Source organism: Sorghum bicolor, chromosome 2 (genome assembly GCF_000003195.3).
Source record: "Sorghum bicolor cultivar BTx623 chromosome 2, Sorghum_bicolor_NCBIv3, whole genome shotgun sequence".
Classification (NCBI taxonomy): domain Eukaryota; kingdom Viridiplantae; phylum Streptophyta; class Magnoliopsida; order Poales; family Poaceae; genus Sorghum; species Sorghum bicolor.
Genome location: NC_012871.2, coordinates 21,214,442 through 21,239,323, shown reverse-complemented (window position 1 = coordinate 21,239,323; position 24,882 = coordinate 21,214,442). Strand labels below are relative to the sequence as shown.

At 42.9% G+C, this 24,882-nt stretch overlaps 1 protein-coding gene and 1 pseudogene across 1 annotated transcript; both read left to right on the top strand.

The window, feature by feature from the left end:
- On the top strand, positions 19,459 to 20,742 carry LOC8061715 (histone H2B.4). The gene has a single exon (XM_002461965.2). It carries the CDS (start codon positions 19,599 to 19,601, stop codon positions 20,496 to 20,498), a length of 900 nt encoding a protein of 299 aa, XP_002462010.1. The 5' UTR covers positions 19,459 to 19,598; the 3' UTR covers positions 20,499 to 20,742.
- Positions 21,403 to 23,542, top strand: LOC8062565 (annotated as a pseudogene).

Genomic DNA, 24,882 nt, shown 5'->3' with positions numbered 1-24,882 from the left:
TTGAGTTCTTCCTGCTGATCGGTACACAAGCACAAAACACATAGAACAGGTGTTGGGAGATGGAATTGAGTTCTTCTATTTCTGGATGATTCCAAAACATGAACGTGTATATAGAGGTGTTCCTTTTAGCTCTTCATGCATCCCTTTTATGGAAGGAAGAAGCAGAACACTGCTACTTCAATTTAACTTCTACACTCTTCTCATTAATTTGACCGCTGTTCAGAGTCATAGTTTCTCGTAATTATTTTTCACTTTGATTTCACAACACTCCCCCTTCGATGAAGACGTGCTATGGTAGATTTGATTGATGGACATGCACCATCCAAGCTTCAAACCAAGTATGATTCGAACTCTTGCAACCACAACACCACAATTCTGCTGGTTATCGGCCACGTATAACATGATTGACCATGCCTAAAAGGATTTCCCTGCAAGTGAATGGAGAATACAAGCAAGAACATAAATGGCATAATATGATATTGCAAATATAGATGAAGTATATCAATCTGGTATTAGGGTCAAGTCTTGATTCGAAAGGACTAGTCGGCACAAACGAACAATAATAGGGGCCCTTATTCACAGCACTCAAACTTAATGTTACAAGTGCTATGAATAATGTTCGCTTCATGAGGAAAATGAGAACCAAACAAAAACCAAACCCTAACGAGTGTGATGGCAACTAATTATAATGTCTTGGACGTGCATACCCTTGGACGCATTCCTTAATGGGCTCTAAGACAATACATGGCCCAACAGATCAAAAGACGGTGTCACCGCACCCTAATAGATTTTGAATGTTAACTTATTTTAATGATTCTTGTTGACTCTGGTGCATTTTCTATGTCAACACCATTGGTTGTCTTATGAAATTATCTTTTCGTGCATATATTGATTGTAGAAAACGGAGTCTCTATGTGTCCTGGGCAATGTTTTCACCGGAGATTACTCCTAAAATCCGAGATAGACTCCAACTTGAGTTGGACTGGGCCTCCACCATGACTTGCATGTCCACACCGGCCTTCTTCATCTCCAAGGTTTGTATCTAGAGGACTGATGTCCTCATCACCCTTGGCAAAATTTGTGGTATTTATATGTCTTGTTAAAAACTCCATCCAAAAACCCTGTGATAAAAAGGTAGAAGAAAATAGTACTTTACACACATAGGTTGTGTTGCACTTGGTGCCTCATTAAAAATCAAATTTTAAAGAAAACCTAGTGGAAAAAACTCACCAAGAGAAACAAAATACAATAGTTGATCTTCACAATTACAGCCTCAAGCTATGACCTCAAAGTTGCCTCCTCTTGAACTTGCTAGTTCCCTAATCTTCTCATGTAGACGTCGTAACATATTTTTGCAATACAGAGACACAAAGCTAGATTTTCACATGACTTATTATGCATGATATTTATCTGTCTGCTCTTCTAGACCTCATGGGGTAAAAGAGCTTAGAAGCCATATGCTTTGTGAGATTGCTCCAATGTATCTCATGCATTTGTGCAACACAATCCACCTTTTCTTCGTAGACAATGATACAGGAATTGACGGTATTTATGCCACATGACTTTTGGATGTGGTTAATCATCAGTCTCAACCAAACACATCATCTTCATAGTTTGATATGGCAACTAGGGTCTGCTTCATAGACCACTAAGAAATTGTTGTACAACCATGGAGAAACACAAAATAAACCAGTATGGGACCCGACATTATTAGGACTAGACATATAGCTAGCATCTACATAACCCACCATGGTCAAGTCATGAATTTTCAGAACTAGAACATAAGCTCGTGTCTGCTTTTTAGGTATCTCATGATGGTTTTTATACGAACCCAATTCTTTTTTGTTGGGGGCGGCAATGTACCTGGCCAACAAGTACTACAATGCAATATAAGGTATGGTGCAGCTTGCAATGTACATCAGTGCTTTGATGACATTAGGTAGGGAACTTTAGCTCCAAAAATTTTCTCATCTTTCCATGCGTCCAAATGGGTCATTATCTGCTTGCAATGATCGAACAACCATATGGGTTCTTAAAGGGTGGCACTGATTCATATTGATTTTTTCAGGTACCCTCTTTTCCTTAGGTCACTGGTGTTTGAGATGCATGCCCAAGAAGAACTTATTTTTACCAAAGTCTTTCATGTCAAACTTTGTCTTTAGGTAACTCATTGCTTCCTTGATGTCCCTTACGTACAATTATGATAATCTTCAAATCATCAGAGAGATGATGTAAAATCCATCATGGAATTTCTTTATGAACACATAGGTACAATCGTCATTGTTTGTATAGCCTCTCTTCATGAGAAAATTACTCAAATGGTTGAACTACTCATCCTTCCAGATTGTTTCAACCCCACACAACGACCATTGTTAGTAGTCGCTATACATGTTGTTGTTTCCTCTTGGCTTCATGATCTTAAGTCCTCCATGGATTTTCATGTACATTTCTGAATCTAGCAATACATAAATATGTAGTCACAACATCCATCGACTGTATTTTCAAATTCATGTTAGCTTCCATCGAGATAAGATATCAGAACATGATTCCTCTCATAACAAGTGAATAGGGTGCATCATAGTTGATGCCAGGTCTCTACTTGAACCCTTATGCCATTGCCTTGCTTTGTATCTCACCATTGCATCTTGTTCATTCCCCTTTAGTAGGAATACCCATTTGCATCCTATAAGGATAACCTTTGGGGTGTTGCGACTATAGGCCCAAAAATCATTTTTACAAAGCGAGCACAACTATACCTCATTTATTTCCTCTAGCGCAACTATACAAGACAAAAAGGATGATTAATCGCTTTTTTATATTTCTCCCAATCTTGATGCTTTTGACACTCTGCTAGAGACTTTTGTTCTGAGTCATGGTCCATGGAGCTAGCAATTTGAGAGGTAAAGTATATTTCGATAATGGTGGTTTTTCAACAATTCTCCTGATTCAACATAGTGGATACATCCTCATTTATTTTCTCTAGCTCATCATGATTTCTTGCAACGATTGAGCCTAGGTGTTTCGATCGTCTAGTGCCAAATTTCTTATGTGAGGCACTCAACTCCCCAACTTTGGGATGGTTTTCTTCACTAACTTTGTTTAACATTAGAATATTTTTATGTCTTTAGAGGCTCTGTCAACTTTAGGTAGAACTTGTTTGAGAGACCTTGTCCCGAGCACCTAGAGGTCTCACCACCGCTCACCCCATCGATTTGCTAGCTCAAAAGGGGAAGAAGGGTAGCACATGCTTGACATCTATGATAGGTGGCCATGGACACATCACTAGGAGGGAGAGGAGGCACCATCAGATGGCCACGATGGTGGGGGGAGCTGTGGTGCATGGACATGGAGTGAAGGGAGATTAGGTACCACCAGAAGGCAACAATGATGATGTGAGCAACAAGTGGTGATGGTGAGGAAGAGTGGTGGTGGAGGGTTGCCATGGACACCGTGTGGAAAGACAGGATGCACAACAAAATGTCAATGGCGGTAACGAGAGCGACAAGTGGTGGTGGCGGGAAAGGAGTCCGAAGCGACAAGAATGACATACATGGATGGGTTCGGCAGGTCGCCACACTTGCGGTGCTATTCGGAGGACGCTACTGGACTCTGCTGAGGTGTTTGACCTCAGCGACTTCTTTGCTCGCTACAGGATGGGGAGGATAACAAAGCGAGGAAGAAGAAGACAGATAGATTGGTGGGGGCAAAGGAGACATTGGTACCCCTTCATGTTTTGTGAAGCTTCCATGTGGGGCTTTGGAAACTAAGAAATAATTTATGTTTTCATAAGTGTTGTGGAAAGATATGAGTTCCCTGCTGAGGAAAATAGTGGTTATGTTACAAGATTGGTCCCTGCTATCCCTATGGATAGAAGGCAAGAGTTTTCTGCAAAGCTGAAAGTGCTGAACTCTATAGCCAAAAGTCCAACACCTCAGCAAGGATTGCTGGCTACGAGAGGTGAATGGTGAAGATGACAAATTGTTGTTCTAGAAAGCATTTTGTTGGGATGAAGAAATGTCGAACAAGTTGGAATCGATGGTGTCCTAGAATGATGAAGTGCATCACAACTAGCTAGAGCCTATAGAGTATCTAGAGCCTATAGAGTATCTAGTATGCATATTTGTGTTAGAAAATGAGGAAAGAGCAAATGTACATTTTACTATAAATAAAATTTATTATTCGACAGTACTAAACAATAATTAATACTTATATCTTCTAATACTTTAGCTAGTTAGTTAAATTGGTTGCCTTTTAGTTGCTTTCCTCCTTTTTTAATTTGTTAAATCGGTTATCTTTAGTTGTTTTCCTCCTTTTTAGTTTGGGCCCAAGGCGTTAATTGTAACTTTGTTTGTACCTTTTTTATTTTAATATAACATTTTAGGTAGAGATTTTTCTGCCAATTTCTCCGACAGATGAATAATAAGAGCTTGTTTGGTTACGGGCGGTAAAATTTACTGTCCGTCACATCAAATGTTTGAACACATACATGGAATACTAAATGTAGCCTATTTACGAAACTAAAAGCATGGCTAGAGAGTAATTTGCGAGACGCAGCCGAGTGGCATAGCTATAGCCCGCACAGCCCAAACAGAACACTAGTACAGAAAGGTACTATAGAGGCGGTTCGCAACCCCTTTATACAGGCGGATTCACGAATCACCAGTGCTATTGGCCCGTGGAAATAAACGTTTCCACAGGCGGGTAACTAAGAACCGCCTGTAGAAACGTATTCTACATGCGGTTCACATAAACGAAACGAACCGCCTCTAGAAACTTATTTCTACAGGCGGTTCGCATAAGAGCCGCCTGTAGAAACTAATTTCTACAGGCGGTTCTCATAAACAAACCGCCTGTGATAAGATTTTTCAATTTAACCAAATTTCCAAATTTTCCCAGCAAACCCTATTTTTAATATTATCTTTTATATATATATAATATACATAATATTGAAACTATGTAAGCCTAGAGGATCGTGTCAACCAATGCAACATGCAATATATTTATATATACCATTACTTTGTACATAAAATTACATTAATTACAAACATCACACATCAAGTTTTTTGTTTACAGACATATGAGGTTTCACATCTAAAACCTCTACTCTAATAATCTGATCGAGATAGCTTTAGCCTACTAATATCTCTTAGCGCTATAAACTCAGGGTTTGCTAGGATGCTGGTCGGGTCGTGATATTTCCCTTTGGTGGGAATGACTTCTCTCAAGAGAAAAGTGCAGAGGTCCTAAACTATGTTGTATAGAACAGCTTGAGTCACGCTCTTCGTCTTTTCCAACTCATGTTGTTGCGGAGAAAGTTAGAAACATCATATATTTATAGTTCATAACACATGCTTAGCAACAAAAAATGACACAATTATATAAAGGACTATTAGAGCATTACCTTAGAAGGGTTAGTTACATATCTTCCGGTCTCTCTCATGAACTCGCAGACGTAGAATCCACAGTGGACCGATCCGACTAGTTGCTTATGGCACTGATGTATGACAAAAAAAATGGATATTTATTAGTTGCAACATCATCCTATGCATATTATATTTATAAAAATAAAGACAGCTTGTGATATTTTGGTACGTACCGGCCATTTATAAAATAATCTCAATGGCTGCCCCGGTTCTGATGAATCACACCTTCCATCTTTGATCTTATAATACCTATAGACCCTATAGTATCGAATACACAATCCTCAAGTTATTCTGAAATTTTTATAAAAGTATGTATGAATATTTAATTTACTCAACTTACCGTTCCAAGTGTGTAATGAATTTTGCATAACTTGAAGGATCATAGTCTGCAGAGTCTAGGACTAGCACACGTCCTAGACTAGGATTAATGAGGAGGCAGATCCAGTGGTCCCTGAGAGAATCGAATTTATGATGCAAGTGCTTATTGAAATTACTAATACGACGATGCATACAAACTGACACTTAATCAAAGTTGTATGGGGCCACAACACATTCTCGGTCTTGATACTTGAGAAGTGCCAAGGCTATGTAGAGGTCGTACTTACATTCATAATTTAGTCAATTTTCATCTATTACCTTCGTACGCTCAGCGGGATCCAAACCTTGTAAGGAGTCGTGATTGTCTCCAATTCTAAATGTGTGCTACTCCTCGCATATCTTCATCGGGCTTAGATACGCAACCCTTTTACTGGCAGACCTATCCAGATCTGAACCGTACTGCATCTCTTGTTGTTCAAAATTCATTCTGCAAGGAGCACTTGTTTGTTAGATGTTGAAAATTGATGCAACTCATGAATAATAACACAAGATAGTACGAGTGACACTTACAATGCAAACACGGTTACTAGCTGCATGTCTAGTCTCCGAAGGTTCATCATTAGCCACATGTCCTCGAAGGTAACGATTGCCTTTGTACGCTCACTGTTGAATTCTTTTGGTAGTATAATCACATTGATCGTGTCAATGCCTACAGAAGCTGCTCTCATATACTAGTCATGCATCCTTTTTATACCAGATGGGATCTTTTTGAGTTTGTCTCAACTAAGTAGTGGTCTGCCTGGCTCATATTAGTAGGGACAAATTTGTAATCGTCCTTCGTTGGTGGCCTGATATGACAATAGGTGTTTTAAAGCTTTTCGCCTCCTTCTCATGCTCTGCCAAGTCAACAAGTTTTGAATTGCGGCTCCTTGCAATTCTTGACAAAAATAGGGCCGTACCAGCGGTCTTCTTCTTTGGCTCGTACGGGGAAACTAATTTGGGGACCGAGAATTTTGTTTTCTTTGGTTGTGGTGGTGTCTTATCATCATTTTTGGGTGTTGGTGGTGTGGAAGATTGCAATGTTGATGATGGTGGTGAAGCATGGGGTTTAGGTGATGGTGGTGAAGCATGGGGTTTAGGTGATGGTGGTGGAGTGGGTTTTGATGGTGGCGGGGATGGTGGTTGAGGCATTATCGGTGATGGTGGTGGTGGGGATTGTGGATCCATGATCGGAGAGGTTGGTGGACTGGGAAGAGATGTGGGATGGGACGACTCCTGAGTCTGCGGCACTTCTCGGGGTGATGGTTCTGGTAGCTGAGGCAGCACGACGACCCGTCGAGGCCAAAGAATGAAATTCTTGATAGCTTGTCCTAGTTTCTCAATGCCCTCAGGATCGAAAATGTCTAGCATATCGACCTCGTATCCTTGGACAACTGTCAACACTTCCACCCTACAGTAGTCCTCATGGATCTCACTACCATGGAATTGGCGCCCCGGGATCGCAAGTCCTATGGCTACTTCCCTTGTACGGTTATTGTTAAAACCATACCTTATGATAGGGAGCAAGGCACAGGACTATCGATCTCATCAACTGGATAGTGGACCTTGTCTCCAGTAGACGCAATACTGCTTGGGACGACCGGAGCTTGTTCTGTTGTTGTCGGGGTGACGACTAGCTGCATTTGAGGAGGCTGACCACTTAATTGGCTAGACATTGCAGTCGTCAATCGCTGCATCAACTCTTCGACTTCTCTCTTAGCCTCCTCCTTAAAATAATTAGACATTTCTTCCTTGTAGTGATCCCGTTTCCTATACATTGCTTCCCACTCTGGTCTTAATCCTTTTTTCCATCCTTCTTTGGATGAGATGCCTCGTACCTGACCTGGATGCTTTGGGTTACCCCGAACAACAGTAAGGATATCTTTCTCTCTTTGAGGCTTAAATTCGGCCGCTCGCTGCTTAGCTACCACTGCAAAAATATTCTTTGCTGCCTCTTCGACCATTGGGTCAGAAATTGATAAGCCAGACTTGGCTTCCTTTACCGGTACATGAGCACGAACCCACCTCAAGCCCCTGCGACCAAGTTGGTCTGGGAGCGCTAGCAGATCCTTAGCCCTCTGCGCTTCATCCTCTTGCTCCCATTTGGCAAGCTTGTGCTGGTAACCACTGTGCCTAGGTGGTGGTGGTACTTGTTCCTTTTTGCGAGCTCAGAGTTGGATTCGCTCAAAGCTTTGAACTCCTTGGTACTCCTATGCTCTAGAAACACCACCCACTGACCAACAGAGATTTTATACCTCTTTGTCGGGTCCAACCCTTTCTTTGCCCACTTTGAATTCAACTCGGACTTGTAATTTCTGAACATGATTGCCCACTACTTCAATGTATACTCCTTTACTAGGTCTTCTGAACCTTGAGGTAAAACAAACCTTGTAAGTAGCTTGTTCCACATTCTTCTGATTTCATCTTGGTCTACTTTTGCCTACTCCCTAACTATGATGTCAAGATGGTCCCTAACTAAGAATCCGAGTACGTTACGCCACTTAGGTAAGGCCTCTAGAGGAGCTAGGGGTTGTCCTGTCGCGCGCTCACATCTGTAATTCTAAATGTTACTTTTGGAAACTGATTCAATCCTCTTTCACCTCATTTCCTTTTCCTGTCGTCAGTCTTCTCGGTGGTCTTCTAGGTGGTCATCTCTATCGTCGGCTCGGGTGCACCTTCATGTGTGAATTCTTCCTAGAATAGGATCTCTTTCAGTTCATTAAACTGAGGTAACACCTCCTGTTCATGTTAAAAGACAAACACATAAATCATTCTTGTACATATACTGAGGGACATAAAAGTTAGAAAGATTTAATTATGGATGAGTAATTCACCTCATCCCCTTCTAGAATGTAATCGGGGTCACGTTCTAATTCACGACGAGTCTTCCTCTCTATGCAAGGATCTAGAATGTCGCTAGGGGAGGTCTCGTACGAAGGACTTGATTCATGTTCTTCTACATGCTCCGTGTGGTCCGACCCTTGTGCTTGCTCAGTGTTGTGTGACCCTTGCACCTTCTCTGTGTGGTCCGAACCTTTTTCTAGTGCTTGATCGATGTGGTCGGACCCTGATGCTTGGTTTGCGGTTGGAGAAGTCATCGTGATAATCTATACAAATAATTACTTAGCATATGCATCATGCATTATAACTAGTTGCATTATAAATAGTTGCATTATAAAGAAAGAAATAATAATTACTTAGCATATGCATCATGTATATACATAGACACTTAAACTAAAAGTAAATATTAATTGTTTATTATTTTTATACATATATATATATATATATATATTTGCATTGTAAATAATTGCATTATAAATAATTGCATTATAAAAAAGAAATAATAATTACTTAGCATATGCATAATGTATAGCATAATTGCAAAAAGTAAATATTAATTATTTTATTATTTTTATACATATGTATATAAATAATTGTATTAAAAAAATAATCAACACATATATATACATCATATACATTTATTTAGGACAATTAATACATCATATATATTCATATAAGAAAAATAAAAAAATTCTTCGGCCGCTGGTGGGCCGGCCCAGCTGCCCAGGCGGCCCACCTGCCCCTCCCCCTCGCCCCTCTCAGCAACGGCCACAAGCGCCGCGCCGCCACCGCCGCTGTCGCGCGCCACTTGGCCCTCTGCGCACCGCCGCTGCTGCTGCCGCCCCAACGCTCCCCCCGAGGTGGCTAAGCGCAGCCCCGAGGCTTCCCCCACGTGGAGCCGCAGTCGCTGCCCCGCCCCCGACGACGGGTGCCTAGTCGCCTCTGGCCGCGCCCGCCAACGGCGAGCAGCGGCCGCACGCTCGGTGCCTCCCTCTCCCTGACCTCGTGCGCTCCCGCACCGAACCACCAAGACGCCGATGAGTGAGCTTACCTCGACGGAAACGACGGATGGCGACGCATGCTCGATGGAAAATTTCAGCAGCCTGCCGACGTGGATTCGAACGAATGGCGCGCCTTCAGCCTTAGAAAATTTCGGGGAGCAGGGCACGGCCTTTATATGACAGACATTTCTATCGGACTCAATCGCCTCTTCGGTACAATACCCCTCTATCATGGATGCCTCGGGACGAGCACGAGTTGATACATAGCCATTTAGTATTGACATAAAACGCTCGTACGTCCACATTTCATGCAGGTACATGGGACCTAATGCCTGTATTTGTGGAACCAAGTGCACCACAAGATGCACCATGACATCAAAGAATGATGGGGGGAAACACATCTCAAACTGTGACACTGTTTCCACTGCGAATTCCTGAAGGGATTTTTACTCATCACGGTCAATTACCTTTTGTGTGATCTTGTTGAAAAAGTAGCACAATCGTGTGACTGCCATCTTTAAGAATACTAGATTTATAGCCCTTATTGCAATAGGGAGGAAAGTAGTCAACATGACATGACAATCATATGAGTTGTAGTTGGTGAGTGCTAGGTCTTTTATTGGCACAAAACTCCGTATGCTAGAGCAGAATCCAGATGGGACTTACAATTTCTTCAACCACTCACACATCGCATATTTCTCATCTATGTTGAGGTTGTAGCTTGCTGCTGGGAGATGGTACTTCCCATTTTCTTGAAGAACAGAATGAAGCTCTTTTTTTATGCCTAACTACACCATGTCAAAGCGTGAATTGAATCCTTTCTTTGTCTTGGTCTTGATGTCTAGCAATGTGCCTATTAGACTTCCGAACACATTCTTCTAGACGTGCATACCATCGATCGCGTGTCGTACATCCAAGTCTTTCCAGTATGGCAAATACTCGAAGAAAATGGACTTCTTGAATGTTGCCCCTGGAGTTGATTTAACATCCTTTCTTGTTTTTCCGTCCTTTGTCTTCTTTCCAAACACAAATTTAGTATTGCTCACTATTTTGAAAACTCTCTAGCCTTTGCTATTACCTAATGGTGCATCTGAGTTCCTTTCATCATTATAGTGAAAGTACTTATCCATATTTTTTAGGTGGTACTTGTGTCCTTTCGATAAGAAGCATCTGTGCCTCATGTACACTATCTTCTTAGATGCATTAAGGGACACATAATGGGTTCCATCTATGCACACCATGCAACCAACCTTTCCCTTGAATTACCCTGATAAAATAAAGAGAGCAGGGTAATCGTTGATCGTAACAAAAATAATTGCTCTTAGCGTGAATGAATCTTTGCGATACTCGTCCAACATTTGCACACCTTTTTCCCATAACATTTTCATCTCCTCCATCAATGGCTCTAAGAAAACATCCATGTCAACTCCAGGTTGGACTGGTCCAGAGATAAGTATGGTTAGCAAAAGGTATTTTCGCTTCTGCATCAAACATGGAGGGAGGTTGTAGATGGTGAGAATCACCGGCCATGTGCTATGCTTGCTGCTCCTCTCAGCAAATAGATTCATTCCATCTATACACAGTGCGAACCTAACATTTCATGGTTCACTGGCAAAGTCTCGGTGGTTGTCATTGAAATCTTGCCACTGCTTTCCATCGGCTGGATGGCGAAGCTTGCCATCATTTTTGTGCTCATTAGAAGCATGCCAACTCATAAACAAACTCCTCAGTCGATCTACCACTGGAACGTACCATATCACTAAAGCAGGAATCTTTTTCCGTGCATAATAGTCAATGTCTTCTTTATCTTTGCTCATGGGTTTTGAACTCTGTTGGGTATTCTTTTGGGCCTTCTTTCGCTTCTTCCCTACTTTACACATGGAGGCAGCACAATCCTCTCGATAGTCTTTATTTGTCTTGTACCGACTTGCACCACACTTTGGACAACTATCCAAGTCCTTGTAATCATCACCTCGATATAGGATACAATGATTTCTACACGCATGGATCTTCTCGACACCCATAGTGAGTGGACTGATCAGCTTCTTTGCATAGTATGTGTTAGCAGGCACTTTGTTCTCCTTTGGAAGCATATCTCCAATAATACTCAAGAATGCATCGAATCCAGCATCAGACAAACCATACCTGGCTTTTGCCATCAACGGTTTTAGCACAACTCGCAACGTTGTGAACTGTGGCAGAACCACCCGAATTATATGGCCCACATGCACTTGTCATTGTCCTTAAGACCTCTGACTACTGCACATGAGAGTCATATAACTCGGATAGTCTTTCAGGTGCCCTCAGAGGACCCCGAATCATCCACATTTTTTTACTCGTACAGGATCAACATAGAGTTACCACAACATTACAACGTTTATTACAAAAAATCACTTACATCGGATTGTGGAAGATTTATAACTTAATTTACAAAATATGATGAAATATAAACTTAACTAAGTTCCCAAAAGGTGTGTAGAGTAGCGGAAGCAATCTAGGTGAAGCTTCTAAGGTAGAAGAGGTGGACAAATCATGTCGCGCCCACCGACATAATCTCCATTCACAGCACAAGTCAGCACCTACAACAGGGGTTACAGAACCCTGAGTACGGGAGTACTCAACAAGACTTACCCGGTAGAAAAAGAGAAGAACTTAGGAATGTAGGCTTTAGGATAGACAAGGAGTGGCTGAGCAAGGAACCAAATTATTTTTGCATAAAACCTTACTAATAGTGGATCCTTACTTTCAAAGTTTTAGCTTTCCAACCCACCCCCTCGAGAGGCGGACGAATTCGAGAACAGTCTATCTAGTTGCTTTTCACGGACGAGTACGTGAATTACTAATTCCTAACAAGAGTGATATTTATCCGACGGCCATAGCTTCATGTCACTGTGAGTCCAGGAATTGGAATCCGAATTCCCTGAGACATTTCCATCTTCCCCCTTTCTTAACTTAATTGCATTGTTAACTACGATGAGGGTCAGTGGATTGAGCCTCCTAATCGGAGAGCAACGACGATTTGAACTGCTTAGCAATCTAGCTGGAGTTCTTAACCACCCGACATATGTAGAACTGAATCTTGCATATGTCAACTCAAATCTGGCTTTCCCAAGATCTGACCGGGTTCGCGGCACCCGAGAGCACAGTACTCCACCGTCCAGCTCATTTGCTAGAAGGGTACACGCTACTCGCCAACGCTCCACGCCCAGTGCGCGAGTAGCCGCTCTCATTGAGGAATCACAAGACCGGGAGTTACTAGGGAAAGTGGCTAGTACTATAAATTCTCAACCCAGTAGGCCATCAACGGACCGGTCCTTAATCGACACAGTTGGAGACACTACTTTAAGACTCTATTCTTAAAGCAAATCCACCGACCAGTCTCAAGTTGAAACATTATTGACAATAAAATTATTCCACAACAACCCTTCAAACTTTCTCATTTGAAAACCTATCTAGTAAGCAGGCTAAGCATCGCTACGCAATTTAAAAATAAAACAGGTGCCAAGGACAGGATAACAAATATCAAGGTAGTAAATGTAACAGATAGGTTAAACCCAATTCTTGACTACGTAATGCAGCATTTTTAATTCATAAGTGATAAAAGATTTAAAACATTCAAGAGAGGGTTAATGCATGCGGGGCTTGCCTTGGTTGTAGAGCTAAGTGGGTTCCTCTGAGACTTCCCAAGTCTCGGTTCCAACTTCCTCGAACGGAACACCAACCTCGGGGTTTGGTTCAACGGTCGCTCCTTCGGTCACATGCACTATACGCAAAATGATGTATGCTGATCATATGCTTATGACAACATATAAGAAGGATTTAGTTGATTACAACCTTCCTTCTCGGTACACATGCAAGTTAAAACAATAATTAAAGGTTGTTTACCCCTTTAGTGTTTTTATCCAAGAGGTTGCAATAGTAATCTAAGGCCTTTCTTAATTGATAATTATTCTTAATTAACTAATTATTAATCTCATTTATCTTAATTAATCCTTAATTAAGCATCAGTGACAGTAATTAAGCATTAATATCAAACAATAATTATATGACCAAGGTCATTAAGGTTAATGACCACAGGTCATCACACAATCCCAAAATCACTCAAATCCTAATTTGGAAATTAAGCTAACCACTATTTAATTATTTTAGGATTATTACTTAATTACTAATTAAGGGCATATTAATATTTTACTCAACTTTATCCAAATGCCACCAAACTTTGTGTGAAGGCAGGAAATAATATTCAGAGACATCTCACAAATTTTGGTGATTTTTGGACATATAAATAAATTCCTAAAATTCATGGAAGTCCTATTTACTAAATAAAGGACACAATTTTTGAACATGCTTAAAGTATCAGAAAATGAAATCTAACATTTTTCCTATATTCTACTTACTGTACAGAACCTATACAAAAAATTTCATCATTTTTGAATCTGCACAACTGTTTCTATACATATTCAAACATAAATCAAATTTGCACACATAACCAGGACATCAGCATATATGCAACTTCATTCAACATAATTAGAGATCCAAGCACCCAATAAAGGTGATATTAGACTTTATGGATTAGATAATTATCTAGGACCTGGTTATTATTTTCAAGAACTGATTCAATAGGTAAAATTGCCAAACAGCACGAAGAAACAATCATGTCTAGATATTGGACAGAATCAGCCATTAAGCTTTAAATATCTATAACCAGAGTTCTAGATCACCAAAATTCATGATCCATAACATTTTGGAAAGCTTATAAAAATTGCTACAATTCATATTTTATCATCAAAGCATGATTCAGAGGTTTAGCAAATTGAAATTACACTACTACAGAAACTGATCCAAGATTTGACAAAGAGGAATCATTTCTGAAACTTAAATTTAAACAGGCATAATTCAGAAACTACAGGGACAAATGCCACCAAAATTTAACACCAGCTAGATACATGAATTCTATACAACTTTGTTATAGACAAGTTTCATATCCAACATTATCTACCTAGAGCAATTCATAATGCTCCAGAAATTGTTGAGAAACCACTAACATTTGAATTATAGAGAAATAACATTTCATTTATGTTCCAAACTTGAATCTGGGCAAAACCCAGCTTACCAACAGTTCAAATACATCAAAGAAATACTAGAAAACATCATGGTCATCCCTAAATAAATTCCTTTCATGTCTTTATTAATTTATTTAGGTAAATAGACAAAGTAATAACCATATATCAAAAGTACACAGTAAATTCTGAGAAAACTACAGAAGCTCATATATGCTCTCCAAAGTCTACTGTATAAATTTCATACCATTTGGATAAGTATAGAAATTTCTATGAAAAAGATAAATTTCCATCACAAGGAAGCATGTAAGAGCAAGATAATAAGAAACTCAATATTTTTCCACAAACACATAGCTAAATTATGTATCAATATGATATAACAACCTCATATAAAGGTACAAGAACCATATTTTACATTTATTCATTTTTAGTTTAATTTTAAACTATTTAATAAGCACTAAACAAGATAAATCAATAACTTAATCACATATCATCTAACGAATATTAAATTGTTACTGCAGCACACACATAAGATCATGAGCAAACCATACAAATTCCAAGTTAAAAAGAGCTACACAATATGAGATATGAATTTCTCCTTTTTAAACATAATTAAAAGACATAAATCATAACTAATTATTTTATGTCAAAACATGGCCAGTTTCATATTTTTAATAAAAACTAGATGTCTCATGGAGCACAACAAAATTTGGTTCACCAAAATTGGAGTTACCAAACTCCATATATGAATTTCCAAAGATCTAACAAAACATCTACAAACGGGTCATGATGGCACTATTCACCTGAGTCACGAACTTCGCAGTTAGACCCCTGGGAAAATTCAAATTGTCGCACGGGGTCCCTGATCGCGAAGTGAAAACAGAGGAGCTCATCGGAGATGGCAGTTTTGGCGTTGGGGTGCTCGTCGGCGGCAGTGGAGCAGCGGGGGAGCTTGCCCAGACTAGTGCGCATCTGCTGGTGGCCGTAGCTTGTCCCGCAATTGCTCGAGATGGCATGGCCGCGCGGGCAGCGGCATCGGCAGCAACGGAACGGTGGCCCAGCGATGGGCCGGCTACCATGATGCAGTAGAGATAAAATGGAGGCGATGGGAAGATTTAGGAGCTCACCACGACTCTGAGAAGCTACTCAGAAGATGTGGAGGAGCTTGAATGAGCGCTGGCCACGGTGAGGTGCTCACGGCGGCGGTTTCGGCCAGAGTCGAGGAAGATGGGCGAAGCATGCGCTACGGCGGGTTAGAGCGCGCACAGGGGAGCTTAGGAGGTAGCTGGGATTTGGGCGAAGCTAAAGGAAAGCACTGGGGAGGCGAAAAGGACGTGACGGCGGTGAATTTTGCGGTGGCGCGGAGTGGCTCGTCGATGTTTTCTTCCACTGGAACGGCAAAAACGCGACGTCGGCCGCGCTGGGTGCTCGAGTAGCGAGGAAAAGAAACCCTGGACGTCCACGTAGCTCGGTGACTCATGCGAGCAAGCAGCTGCGTGCTTGCACGTGCGAGCACGGTGGCCTTCGCCGCTGTGAACGGCGGCAGAGGCGCTCGTGACCCTTTGTTAACACTGTAGCCGAGCTTATCCCTCCCTTCTGACTTCTTTTGAAATTCCTTCAAAATTTTGAATAGAAGCCAAATTCCTGTCAAAATAAAACTTGTTCAGAATTTTAAATGCTACAAAACATCTTTAAGGATCCAGAGCAAATTTTGGGTGGAATAAAGTGAATTTGCTCAAACAGTTCAAAATTTGAAATTCAAATTGGGAAAAACTTCAATTTTGAATTGGGGGAAAAGAGAAATTTCAAAAATACTTTTGATTGTTCTCAACAACTTGAAAAACTCCCAAAATAAAAGTTGTTCATTTTGATGAGCTCTACAACTTTCATTTTGGTCACTTTTCAAAATTCCAAATAGATTTTGAATTAGGGGTTCAAATTGAAAAGGGGGCAATTTGTAAAAATCTGTATTTTCAAAATTACTTTGGATTTTGCATTGAAACTTCAAAAACTCAAAACACCAAAGTTGTACACCTTAACAAGATCTACAACTTTGCTTTTGAACTCATCCCCAAATTTTGCTTAGTTTTTAAGTTACAGAAAAGGGGGTAGAAACTGAGGTTGAAATTAGGGTTTTTCTTAACTATTTCCTTACAACTCTCCTTAACTAGGGATTAAACCACCATCACAAGCATCACTTCACAAAATAAACACACTTTATCTTCCTAAGCACAATCATCAAAAATAAACTTATTTTAAGTTGATGCATCATGATGTGCTTAACAAACATGTTTTGCAATGCTTATGATGACATGATCAAGTTTTAATATTCGTAACATCAGGGATGTTACATGAACTCTTTGGTACAACCCTTAGACTCATCATACAAAGGCTCTTCTGCTGCCTTCTTCAAGGCCTTCATCCCTTTCATTAATAACATTGATGGTTTAGTATGACGACGCAACATTGCCTTCAAGAATTCTACATCTTCCGCAGTCGTATCATTTGGTAAGACATGAGTTCTGGCACCATCATTTCCCCCAGCAAATCCACCAACGGTAACATTTGGCACAACATGTTCACTCTGGAGTGTGTCGTGGAAAAACTGATCAACGGGCATGTCTAGAGCATCGGTGTCGATGTTTGCTGCGTCCCCAACTGGATAAGGCACCGAGCTACCCTCTCCATGCTATGTCCAAATCAAGTAGTCCTTTATAAATCCTCGGTAGACTAGATGAGAAATGATTACTTCAGTATCTTCAAATAGAACAATATTTTTGCAGTCGTAGCATGGACAATATATGTGCTTCGTCTTTGTTCTCAAAGCATGGTTCTTAGCGGCATCAACAAACCTATGCACCTCGGGTATATATGATGGATCTAGTCTTGATAAGTTATACATCCATAAGGACCTCTCCATCATGAGCTGTTTAAAATTTAGTAAATTAATTGAAATATTATCTAGGAATATTTGTTATCAAAAATAAAGAACACCTAACAATTAAATCAAATTGAAAAAAATAAAACAAGTATTAAAAATAAAGATAAAACCCTAAGTAATAATTAAAAAAGAACACCTAACAACTAAATCAAATTGACAAGGTAGAAAAACACCGTTGATGGAAGCTAAATATATATCTTTATTTCACTAAAATAAATTTGAGAAGGAAACATGGAAATGGTGAGAGGAGAGACAACATCTTAAGCAACCTCATACATGAAAAATGCTTATTGCATAATTAAATCATATTTACATAAAAAATAACATGCTAAACAATATAATTTAAAAAACTAAAATGAAAACTTATCTTTCTCTCTCTTCCCAAGCATGAAAACACCATTCATGGAAACCACTACATATATATTTCTTGGATTCACTAATTAGAGAAGAAAACATAGAAAAGAAGAGAGGAGAGACATCATCTAACCATCTTAAGCAACCTCATTTGAGCAAATATAGTCCATACCTAGCTATTCTACTCTCTCCCTCTCATGGTGAAACCCTAGATCCAATTAAAAAGTACCTCAAAATGAGCAAGAGGGCACAAAAAGAGGCATTGGAGGCATCAACTAACCTTTCTTAGCCACGTCCTTCTAAGAAATGAAGATCAAAACCTCCCCTTGTATTTTGAAAAATATGGACCTCCAAGATAGGCTGCAATGGAAGGTGGCTGCGAGCTACAGTTCTGTTCGAGGAGGAAGAAGAGGGGCTGGGGGTATTTATAGGAAGAATAAGCACATGCGGTTTGCTTAAGGAACCGCTTGTGTAAATCTATTAACACAGGCGGTTCACATAGCAGAACCGCCTGTGTAAATGGACTATTTACACAGACGGTTCAGTTATGTAAACCTTCTGTGCTAATAGATTTGCACAGGAGGTTCATATAACTGAACCGCCTGTGTAAATGATCCATTTACACAGGCGGTTTTCTTACAATAACCGTCTATAGTGACTCTTTTATACAAACGGTTTTTAATTCTGGCCGTACAAATTTACAACACAGATGCATTATAAGTAAAACCGTCTGTGCAAAGTTTTTGCCCCCGCCGACTTAGAGCATCGTACTAGTGGAAGAAGCCAATAGACTCTAATGAATGTAGTAATGGATGTAGTAGATTGCGATTAGATTGAGATTTAGATTAGAAATGTAGTAACTGCAAATTGTGGACTAATGGGAACGACTTTGTACAAATATCATAGATTAGAAGATTTTTACAATGGCACGGTTACATCCTAAACTTCTTTCTACTCCCTCCGTTCTATGATGTGAAAACATTTATAAGACCAAATTAATGCACTATAATTAAAACATATATTAGTGAAAGTGATTTTATCTTATAAAACTATAGACGACGTTTTATGCATTTTCTACAAATTTAGTATAAAGAATTAGTGAAGTATCTAAAAATTAGCTAAGTATCTAGGACAAAACTAAAAAATCGTAAACAAAATCTTGAAGGCGTGATTCGAACAAAACAGAGAGCCCGCGCGCGCGTGGGACGAGTTCCTCAAAATTCAAAACTGGTCGTCTTCTCGATCTCTCGGCTCTTTCTGCTCTTATCCTGTGTGTGTGTCTCCTATGGGTCTGGACAGGCATGGAGTGGTCATGAGAGGACGACACGAGCACGACCATGCAGCCGCGTCTGTCTGCGGCCGGTCTGCCTGTTCACCGAGCCCCCCAGGCGGTCCAAGTTACCACGAGTTACCACGTCGCCCGTCCAGGCAGCCGCGTGTCCATCCACCCGCTTCTCACGTGTCCCTCCCGTCCTCTTCTGCTCTGCATAAAGCGTGGAGCCTCCGCTCCACCCATGCTTCGTACTACCTGTCCCTCGACGCGCGCGACCCCTCCATTTCTTCATTTCTTCACGCTACTCACCGTGTAGTTTGTTGCAAGCTGATTTGGTGCTTCAGCACTATGGCTCCCAAGCGGCGCGGAAACAAGGTGGTGGGCTCCGTGGTGAAGACCAAAGTGGTGCAGGAGACCGTGGAGGTCATTGTCGCCGACGACGATGATACGGCGGAGGCGGAGCAGCAGATGGTCCCGGAGGCCCTTGCCGTGGCGCCTTCCGCCGTGGACGTCTCCGGCTCCACGGTGGTGCACGTCGTCGAGGTCACTACCCCGGACGGCGGCGACAATGCCACCGGCTCCAATGTGAAGCAGCCCGCCGTCGCCAAGAGAGGCCGTGGCAGGCGCGAGGAGGAGAAGGAGAAGCAGCCGGCTCCGCCGGAGGATTCTGTACTCGTGCCGCAGAGCCAGGAGACGCAGGACCCCAACGAGGAGGAGGAGGATCAGGAGGACGCCAGCAAGAAGAAGAAGCAGAAGCAGAAGCAGCGCCAGCAAGACGAGGACGACGAGGCGCAGCCGGAGACTCCGCGGGTGGCGTCGGAGAGGAAGAAAGCAACACCAAAGAAGGCGAAGGCGAAGGCGCAGCCGCAGCAGCAGGCGGGTGGCGGTGGCGACGCCGGCAAGAAGCGGCCGAAGGCGCGGCGCCGGCTGGGGCAGGCCAGCGCCGGAGGCGACGCCGGCATGGGCGGCGTCGGAGGGTACAAGCGGTACGTCTGGCGCGTGCTGAAGCAGGTGCACCCGGACCTCGGGGTGTCGGGGCACGCCATGCAGGTGCTGGACATGATGATGGCCGACATGTTCGAGCGCCTGGCGGACGAGGCGGCGCGCCTGTCCAAGGCCACGGGGAGGATGACGCTCACCTCCCGCGAGGTGCAGAGCGCCGTCAGGCTTGTGCTCCCCGGGGACCTGGGCAAGCACGCCATCGCTGAGGGCACCAAAGCCATCTCCAAGTACATGTCCTACGCCTAGCTACGTAGGGTAGCTGATGACACGTGGAAATGTACCGTATCTTGAAGTCTTAAGTATGTAGACGTAGTAGTAGTGTGTACTGCAGACTGTAGTATACCATGCCAAGGAGCTAGCTACTGTACCTGTACGTAGCTATATGTAGTTGGTCGTTTCCAGTGTAATCAGGTTAGGTGTCTGTACTGTGACACTGTGTATGTTCTCGTTGTTTTACCCGACCAACTTATTTATTGTTTCGAATCCTTGTGCCTTGTCCTGTCCTGTCTATCCGTTTCTTCGATTGGATCCCTCCGCATCCACATCCATGCGTCGCCTGGCTATACATTTCTACTTTAGGTTTTTTATATTCCCGTCTCATAAATAAATGTAATTTTTTTGTCATAAATAAACTTATTTTTTTATATTCATATTTAACCATTCGTTTTACTAAAAAAATAATAAATATTATTTATTTTTTTGAATTAAATATTATTTATTTTTTATGATTTATTTTATTGTTAGATATATTTTTATAATGATTTATTTATTTTATTATTTGCAAAAAAATTAAAAATGTGTGAATCGCTGTTTAAAAACCAAAAACTTTTCAAAATTTTACATAAATATTAAATATAGATAAAAATAATAACTAATTGTATAGTTGGTCTGTAATTTGCGAGTCAAATCTTTTAATTATAATTAGTTTATAATTAGACAATAATTATCAATATAAAATTTTTTCGCTCCAACAACTAAACAAGAGACCCTAACTACTTTGGGCCTGTTTGGTAAGTTGGCCTGATGAAGCCTGGCACCATAGGCCTGGTCTAAAGTGGCCAACTGGGCCTTGTTTGGTTGGCCTGGCTGTTCACCATGGTTTGGGCTGAATCGTGTTTGGAAAAAGTCTAAATAACCTCCTGAAGTATTGATGGGTGTCTAGTTTTGGACTTGATCTATAAAACCGGATAAATGAGACATTAAACTTTGCATGTTAGTTTAATTTACCCTCTGGTGGTATTCCAGGCGGTTTCCGCCTACGTGGCGGCCAGCGTGGCAGTTTACCTCCACAGTCGTACCTCAATATGGCGGCGCACCGGCCGCGTGTTCCTGAGCAACCAGGGCGGGAAGGTGTTCCTGGCCACCGTGCCGCCGCAGGGGTCCGGGAAGACGCTGTAGCTGGACGCGGCGAACCCGTTCCTCGACATCACCGACTTCCACCCGGACTTCGCCGCCAACGGGCTCATGGGCCTCACCTTCCACCTGGACTTCGCCGCCAATGGGCGGTTCTTTTTCTCCTACAACTGCGACAAGACGCAGTCGGCCACCTGCGCCAGCCGCAACGCCTGCAACTCCGACGTCGGGTGTGACCCGTCCAAGCTCGGCGCCGACAACGGCAAGCAGCCGTGCCAGTACCAAAGCGTCGCTCGGCCGACGGCTACATGTACTTCACCATGGGCGACGGCGGCAGCGTCAGCGACCCTTGGAACTTCGCGCAGAACAAGAAGACGCTGCTCGGCAAGATCCTCTGCATCGACGTCAACACCATGCCAAGTAAATAAATCCACTCGATTTACTACTAGTTTACTACCGCATCAAGAATTTTGTTCGCAATAACAAATCACGGTAAACCAAACAAGCTCTGAATCTGAATTGATCCTGACAAGCTTGGCGTACTAACCATGTATCTACAGGCGGCAACACCACGGCTGGGTGGGTAAACTACGCCATCCCCAAGGACAACCCCGTCTCCACTGATCCGAGCTTCGCGCCGTAGGTCTTCGCTCTTGGCTTCAAGAACACATGGCGGTGCAGCTCTGTCAAGCCGTCGTACATGTACTGCGCCGACGAGGAGGTGGACCTGGTGATGAAGGGCGACAACTACGGGTGGCGCGTGTTCGAGGGACCTCTGCTGTTCAACCCGCCGTCCACGCCCGGCGGCAACACCTCCGCCGACGCCATCAACGCCATCGCCCCTGTGATGGGCTACTACCACAATGCCGTCAACAAGAACGTTGGCTCTGCCTCCATCACTGGTGGCTACGTCTACCGCTCCATGACGGACCCCTGTCTCAACGACCGGTACCTGTACGCCGATCTCTACGCCAAGTCGATGTGGGCCGGGGTGGAGTCGCCGGAGGGCAGCGGCGTGTACAACGTGTCGGCGCTGACGTTCGGCTGCTCCAAGAACTCGCCCATCCTGTGCGACTTCGCCGCGGGGAGCTCGCTGTCATCGCTCGACTACATCTTCTCCTTCGGCGAGGACAACGCCAGGGACGTCTACCAGCGACATGGTGGAGAACAACAGGGAGCTGGTGGTGGTGAGGAAGCTGTACATGGTACGGCGGAACAGCGAGGCGGTGGACCTAGAGGTGGAGGTGCACGTGCTGTCGTCGTCGGCGGAGCGCAAGCGGGAGCTGGGCTGCCACGTTGGCCGCCACGTAGGCGGAAACTGCCACGCTGGCCACCACGTAGGCGAAAACCGCTCTAGAATACCACCCAGGGGGTAAATTAAACTAACATGCAATGTTTAATATCCTATTTACCCGGTTTTATAGGTCAAGCCCAAAACTAGACACCCATCAATACTTCAGAGGGTTATTTAGACTTTTTCCAATCGTGTTTGGTTCACAGGATTTGGAGTTGGTTTGCACTCTAGCAGCCCATGTCCATGTATTTGGTTGCTCTTGTACATGTGTGTGGATTCACCGTTTTGTTGGATCGGTATGGATACCCCAGCGCCAGTCATAAAAAAACAGTCCATCTCTCTGCCTCCCACCCCCAGCGCTCAGTCACCCCCTCTCGCTCACCCAGCGTCTTCTCTTCCTCGCGCCACCTTCCAGCTCCTTCTCTTCCCTCGAGTCCGTCGCTGGCGAACCAAACAAGGCTGCAGGGATGAGTGACAACGCCTCCGCAGGTGGTTCAGGCGCTGTGCGCCGTGGGCTCGGACGCTCCACCGGTTCGGCGGGATGCACCTATGCCTCTCACTCATCTCCGCTTCGCTCGAATGGCTCGAGTTCTCTGTCCAGGAGCCGGTCGGTGAGGACTGCCGGCACCAACTGCGGCGGTAATCCCGTTCCCTCTTGACTACCTAGGGTTTCCTCCTAATGCAAGAAGCCCCAATTTTTGGTTGGGTTTTCGTAATCTTTTCAACTAATTTGGTACAGAATGATGGTATAGAATGAAACCATCAATTTCAGTTCTTGTTTAGGAAAACACCGAGACCACCATACCTGATGCTATTCTTGAGGCTGATTGGAGTGGGATTCATCGTGTGAGGATCTCTGATTGTGAGCATGGTCACCACACTGTCATGAAGGAAGTGTGGGGTGGCAAGCACACTGGCAGGCGTTTCCTGGGCTGCCCATTGGTGGTTTTTCTTGAAATGCTCTTTACCCTCTTGTTGACATTTTGGTGTTGTTTGCAGAGTAAAAAACATTGGGTATCCTTGTGCAGGATGACTGCTTGATAGATACCAGGTGCTGCCTCATTGTTGTTTCCTTCACTCACTACATGGTTCGGTCCCCAAATGGCATCAGTGAATGCAGTCATTGCAGCCATGTATTCATCACTGAGTACTCTCTTCTTCTTCTTCCTGTTGTCTTCTACATGTGCCTTCACCTTGCTGTTGGAGGGTTCTTTCTTATCCTTTGCTGGTGTCTCTTTCTCCAGGTCAATGGTTTCTTGTTCTCCTATAGGATGGCCTAGTGGCTCATTGCTGCCCATTGCAAAACGACCAGTAGCCACACCAGCACCAAAAATGGTCTGCATGTACTGGTAGTTAACAATAGGAACATTGAGGAACTCAGCATCCTTTGCATGATCCTACACAAGGAACTCAGTTAGTAAGAAACCCTTACCCTAACATTGATATTACAAAAACTAACATTTCAGAGATGACCCTTACACTAACATGGCCATGGTTGTGTTCTGCGTCCAGAGTTATCATGCACAAGTCTTCATCCCAGTTAGCTCCACTTAAGTCTTTCAGCCGACAGATCTTCACCCACTTTGTCCTCCATTTGCGAAGATGATTGTACACCTGTGTCCCAGTTACATGCTGGCCAATATAGGATTGAAGTTCCCTAGCCACTGCATTCACATGGCAGTCTTTGAAACCTTTGTCAGTCCTAACACCCTCACTGACCAAATCAGAGAACTTGCTAAGAACATAGGTGGACATGACAGCGGTCCAGTTCAGCCTAGCTGCTCCAACATTGCCTTGTGCAGGCCATTGCACCTCTTGCACCTCAGCCACCTCAGGATTTAGTTGGCCCTCATCCCCAAAAATGTTAAACCCATCCAGCCCAGCCATAGCTACCCAAATAATAGTAGTACATGCAGGAGAAATAAACAGTACATTCGATAATATTAGATCAAGTACCAAAGCAACAACAAAGTCTGATACATC